This window comes from Sphaeroforma arctica (genome assembly GCF_001186125.1).
Source record: "Sphaeroforma arctica JP610 unplaced genomic scaffold supercont1.558, whole genome shotgun sequence".
Classification (NCBI taxonomy): domain Eukaryota; class Ichthyosporea; order Ichthyophonida; genus Sphaeroforma; species Sphaeroforma arctica.
In genome coordinates, this window is record NW_014040000.1 from 9,365 (window position 1) to 16,289 (window position 6,925).

At 37.6% G+C, this 6,925-nt stretch overlaps 1 protein-coding gene across 1 annotated transcript; it reads right to left on the minus strand.

The window, feature by feature from the left end:
* Positions 1-873: 873 nt before the first annotated feature.
* SARC_07222 (hypothetical protein) lies at positions 874-2,990 on the minus strand. Its single transcript, XM_014298842.1, has one exon. The coding sequence runs from the start codon at positions 2,843-2,845 to the stop codon at positions 1,406-1,408; it is 1,440 nt and encodes a 479-aa protein (XP_014154317.1). The 5' UTR covers positions 2,846-2,990; the 3' UTR covers positions 874-1,405.
* Between the last annotated feature and the right edge of the window lie 3,935 nt (positions 2,991-6,925).

Consider the following 6,925-nt stretch of genomic DNA (forward strand, 5'->3'; position numbering starts at 1 on the left):
TATATATATACTACCTACCTACTACTACTATATATATATATATATATATATATATATATATATATATATATATATATATATATGTACTGTATATAAACAGAATACTTATACTTTATGCATATACTTATTCATATAAAGATATGTATTCAAATTCAAAGTTTCACTATATATATGTTTGGTGGGTACGATCACAAATCATGCAGAACTACGAAAACTTAAATTACTGTATATTTCAGGTGGTTACATAATCATATCTCTCTGTTTAGAGTAGAACTACCAAAGCTATCTTGTTTGGTGTAGGCCACAGGTACACTCGTATAGACCCCAGTATTGCTTGGTATAAATCTGCAAGTCACACTTTCACATACCTGGGCTGCAGGATATAGGTTAGTGAACGTTACGGGAGCCATATTGCTTTGATTATCACTCTCCAGACTGGAACGTCTAGCCTTCATAGAGTTGGCGGCGTCAATTTCATACCTAGGCGACTGGTAGTTTGTCTGCGATGTATTATTATGTGTGGATTGTGAAATATGTGTGCTGATATTTTGCGCTCTTAAATTCTGGGGGGTTACTGAAGACGGTACATAAGTATTTGAGTTTGGTACAAGTTGATGCACGCATTCGCTGCCGTCAGCTAATTCGCTTTGAGATTGGGTTTCCGATTCATACGCAGGTGGCGCATATGCTGGAGGCCTCATATTCAATACATACAACACAATGAGTGGTGAAGGACATCTTATGATGATATTGAGCACCCTGAATTGTTTGTTCAATTTCTAGGAGCGCAATGACGCCATGTATGAAGCCTACATATGATTGTTTTGATAAATAGGATTTTTTAGAGTCGCGCTTATCGAGTTATCTTGAAATGTGCAATTTTTTATTTATTTTTTATGTATATGTTTTCAGGTCTCTTGATGTACAATATAAAATAAATACATAAATACTTACATACCCGAGTCCTGATCTATTTACATTATTGTTTGATATTTGATACATATTTATGTGCAAATAAATAGGTAATAACGATGTCATTTTTTTTATCACATATTTGTAATACTCAATACTACTCTCGCTTTACTGTTTTAATAAGTCACTTTTCGTGCAAAATAGATCACGATTTAACTGTTCTTGACAGAGCAATATACCACGACTACGTCACCTTCACAACCGGATATTTTTTTGAACATGTTGCTCTTACTAATGAGATATTGAAATAGGATCACAAGAATATCTTGAGGTGCGCAGTATTGCATGCCTGCCACCGCGTACCAGCGCTCTTCGTGACTCCAAACACTCCCGTAAGGTAGTGGTCGCGTACATATCGTCAACTTCTACTCTGTTTATTAACTATCATATATTTCGAATGTAGATTCGGGCAGTCAGAACGGTACCAGAACAACTAATATATACCGGGACACATGTGTGCAAAGTAATTTGTTGGATTTGCAGCTTTTCTCTGACTTTCAGTTGTCCTATCGAGCTTGGCTGATTTACTAGAGATTTGTTTATCGCGTGCTGGCGACAACATTCTTGGAAATGTATGAATGTCTGTCTTCTTGTCTCTGCACTTCGGGTCAGATTTACAATCCTCCTCAGCTACCGAAGATTCCCTTTCGACTTCGCGAACCTTGGCACAGAAAACACTATTGACAGAATCTCGGCGTAAGGATGTATAGGAACCGACCGACAGATTCTCATGATGTTGGTATTCAGGCGGTTGCTCTATTGGTACAGGAAAAGAATAGAAGTCCAGAAGATCGACTCCGAGCCTGCTCGGCGCTAGATCGTCCAGCACAACATGACTGCTTTGCAATGAAAACGGCACGCATAAAAGCACATTTGCCGAGCCCTTCACCTTTATCTCCACTTGCACAGCATATGACACTGTAAAGTGATTTTTGCCGTGTGAATCTGCGAGACAGATCGAGGGTGAAAGTGAAATTGTCGCATCCTCATCACCCTTGTATGTGTTCGTCGCTAATTTAAAATTGGGATTGCAAGCTGATTTTGGTATCAAACACGATGAATGGGTAGAAGCAATTCCAGTGGTGACTGCAATCCATTTAGATTTACAGGCCTTGTAGCGAAAACAACTTTCATCAACTGTACAGTTCGTTTCGCTGCTGTCGACTGATTTCTCTACAACCACTTTCTGGATGATTTTGGCACGTATACTTTTCACTTTGATGTGCTTGTTTAGCTTGTGTAGTACAACTGTAAAGTCAACAGGCTCATTACATCTATAAACGTCCCTGGAGAGGCTAAGTTCGGCTCTCAGTTGGTGCTGACCGGTTGAAGGACATGGCGATTCATACTGCACTCTCGGTGGCGAGTTCGTGTGGGCATAATACAGAGCTGTGGTCTTGAATTTCTTATAGGCCAGTACCTTAGGGCTGTTTTCGCTCACATGAAACAGTCGCACGTCCCACGTAATACTACAAAACCCATGAGTCATAGATGAAGGCATCTCCGACGGCAGATGAAATGAAAATGGTATCGAGGTGCTACCCGCCTCAACTATCAAATCCCTGCAAAGAACTTTCGAACAGATATGAACCTTCCGACAGGCATTGCTACCGTAAGCCACGAAAGGCAGGTTTAACCTGAAGGTGCACACAACTGCCACTTTTACTCGAGGTACGAGTATATCAATCTTGGTGCTCACTCTGACATTACCAGAGACTATGTCATTGCCATAGTACATACTCCTGTCCAATTCGACCGCGTACTCAGCAGAAGGTGATCCGTCCTCGACTTTGCTGGGAATGGGCTCTTCGTTTTGAATACGTAGAGCCGAAACGACATCCAGTGGATTTGGCGAGGGAATCATGCCATACATTCTATTAAAGTGATTATGTATATCCCTGTAGTTTGGTATTAATTGCGTCTGAATTTTATATATATATATATATAAATTTATGTATTTATCTATATTATTTTTTTTTAAATATTGTGTGAAACCACTCGCTCTACTAGTATTTTTTGTACTATATTTTAAACTCGAAATCGGGGAATAAGAACTTGAGACTTGAATCCACGCGAGTAATAGCAGTTCACGAGAGTCGAGCGACGAGACTTCACGAGAGCCGTGACTCGTGTGACTGTCGAGTGTCGAGTGTTGAGACATCGACCCGATTAAAAAAATGGTCACTGGTAAGTGGTAAGTGGTATTTTATCTGCACATATTTGAACCGAAATGCGAAATGAGAAAGGAGCGCTAACAACAATGCTGGTGATTTGATTTGATTTTATCTCATAGCCTCTTAAAATCGTTCGTTTATGAGGCTATTTGTTTATCTCTTTATCACCATTGTGTTTATTAATGAAATATCAATCACGTGTGCCTGGCCGGCAGTCGGTGTGTAGTCTGAAGTTGTCTGAAGAGTGAAGAAAGACTCTGTGTTCGACGCCCGGTAGTACTCTGGAACTCCGAACTCTGAAAGTGTAAACTGTGGAAGTACAGTGTACGTCACGCGGACGACGGACCACGGCCACTGGACAACTGGACACTGACATAGCACTCACTGTACCTATTTACGTTGCAAAATTTAAAAAAAATCACTTTGCACATTTGCTATTTTTGTAAACAAATCAAAAAAAGAGTATTATTTTATCTTTAAAAATAGCCCCTCAAGCCCTTATTTATTCATCAGTATTTATGACTCTCTCTTCAGACTTCAAGTCTCTCGCTCTCAGAGAAAGATACTATTTGGTGTATCTTATAGAAAATAGGCCTGCAAAAAGACCCCCATCAAGAGATGATATTCCAATTTATTTCTATAAATATGAATGACAACTTTAGAGCTATGTTCTTTTTTGAGCAGTTTGCATAGTGCATACTCTTTGCTATGTAATTAAAAAAAATTAAAAAAATAAAAAGCCGAAGCCCGAACATACTCATAGTCACATAAATACTCGTATGTATAGCGACATAAATTTTTCAAAATATTTATATTCGGCGCCGATGACTGTATTTGCAATTGTACATAGAAAAAAACTTTATTCTTTGGCCAGCTCTCTATATGTATTTTTAAAAACAAATCTTGTTTGTTTGTGTATTTTGTAAAAACAAAAAGTTATTTCCTCTCTATGTAGTGTACGGTATCTGGGGAATGAATTAAAAAAAGATGTATTTGCATAAAGAATTTTTGTTTTGAAAAAGGAGAGAGATCGCCAGAGTGAGAGTAAATACATAAAGAGCGAGAGTAAATACATAAAAATATAATATTTTACACAAAAAGATTCAAGAGAGACTGAGAGGGCTACATATAAAAACTAAAATTATATTTTAGCCTTCTGAAATTACAAAAAAATACACGAAAATATGATATTGGTTTTTTTTTAAATACAATACAATCAAACAGAAAAGTCATGCTTATGTTGCTTTTGTTTTGTTTTGTTTTTTTAATAAAAATATTAGTATCGTAAATAATGTGTATTTGCAGAGGTCAGACGTCAGAGTATATATGTACAGTGGGTCTTCGCATCTTGTCCACGTTCTAATTGTCCACTTTGATTGATGTTCCTTTCATTTGCACAGATGCTATGATTTTTCACTATATACATACATAGCCTTCTAAAAATGAGACAAGAAGGCTATGTTGCACACTACATATTCCACAATATATTGAGATTTTAATTGGGTTGAGTACATTTTTTTAACACAAGCATGATATCAATCAAACATGTGTTATTTCTATCATATATCTCAAATCTAGGCCACGCAGGCCACTAAGTTTTAGCAAGTTAGCAATAGTCACCAACGTTTGGGTTCTTCATCACAAAAGCACGCAGTATGTACATAGTCAGGATTCAAATGTATAAATATACGCACACAGATCAATGTACACAATTACACACAGTTAGAACCATCTCTATGCGACTATTTATGCCTTTTGTCTTTATAGATAAATATGGTTATGTAGTGTTTTAGACCCGCAACTCCCCAGGAGAGTAAGGTAAAAACCTTGTGGCTTACATTCGTTTGGATCGGCCAGAAATATATCCGGCAGTAATATAACCGAAAGATATGTCAACTTGACAAATGCCTTTTTTTTTACTGTGACGGTCAGATACAAGTTGCAGAGCCGAGGCCCGAGCACCCAATACCCACTGGTGAGTGATGAGTTGGTGACAGTGGGTCTGTGGTCAGTACTCAGTACCGAGCCTAGTCAACGAAGTGCTAGTGCTTTCAGGAAGCATAGCATTTAATTATGTTACTGGTACCTCAGTTGTCACTGGTCAGTGGTCACAGATGTTTTTTTACAAAACAAACCATAGCCGCGTGGCTCATAGCCTTCTGAAAATATAACAAAAAAAAACTACCATTTTGTTGCAAAAACTAAAAAATACACTGGTACCAAATGCCAAAATTGCAGTACAATACCTCCTTTCTATGTTTTTAATAAAAAAATTTGCAGATTGCTGAAATGCTGATTGCACTATTGCAGGTTGCAGATTGCATCTTTCAGAGATTGATCAAGACGTTGTAATTATTATAGGCTAGAGTCTCTACTAGAGAAGAGAGAGAGAGAGTTAGAGAGCTTCCGGAGATCACCACTCAGTCCACCTCCAGACCACAGGTCCAGGACCACACGTCACACGAGCGTGTGCCTTTTTCATTTTTTTTTTGACCGCAGTAGATTAGCGAGATCACCAGAACTTATAATTGGCCATTATTCTGTTCAATCCGAACGTCCAGATGGTACCAATTAGCAATCGCAATCTTATGATCGAACCTAAAATGATATGCTGTTTTGCTGCATTTAAATATAATTTTTCTTTTCTACCTGCTAAGTCACATCCTCCTATCTTATTTTTAGGAAGCTATGTATGGCTCAGTATTTCACAATTTTACCTAACTCCGGCTTGCGCCAAAGTCTCCTAAATAGAACAGGAAGCTATGCTTGCGCTGGGCTTGCGCCAAAGTCTCCTAAATAGAACAGGAAGCTATGCTTGCGCTGTTGCGGCTTGCGCATAAGAAAAGGACGATTTGTGATCTTTATATATATATTACTCGTACTTGCAACACACACACGTGTACGCACACATACATACACATACCCACATCTGTATACACACATTAACACATACACGCCCACATCCACGTATACACATACTCACATTTATACACACCAATGGACATACATACGCATACACACACACAAAACACGCATATACACATACACGCCCACATCCACGTATACACATACTCACATCTATACACACCAATGGACATACATACGCATACACACACACACAAAACACACGCTCACATCGTATACACATACATACATACACACATACATATACACACATAAACACCATACAAATATACACAAATATACCATACAAACACATATGCACAGGCATACACATCCACATATACGTACAGATGAAAATGTGCAAAAGCACATACGCATAAACATAAACATATATACATACACATATACGTATACACAACACAAATATGTACATACATATATACATCTACATGCACATACACAAACATACATACACACACGTATACACATACAAGCATAAATACAATCATACACGCACACATACGTATATGAGTGTGTATATGTGTGTTTATGTGTGCATATATGCGTGGTTACGTGTGTACGTATGTGTGTGTATGAATGCATGTGTATGTGTATGGTATATTTATGTGCATGCATGTGTGCGTTGTTGGGTGTGCGTGTGTGTGTATGTGAGTTTGTGTTCATGTGTGTACACATATACAAAAATATACGCACATACACACATACAGATAAAATTATATACACAAACAAAACACAATTAAAAACATACATCTACCTACATATGCACACGCATACACATAAACATATAAAATCAAATAAACATGTACATACACAAACGTATATATATATATATATACATATACTATAATAATATA

What these genes read in the sequence shown, in the direction of transcription:
- SARC_07222 (XM_014298842.1), bottom strand. Translation starts at nt 2,845, where the DNA reads ATGTATGGCATGATTCCCTCGCCAAATCCACTGGATGTCGTTTCGGCT.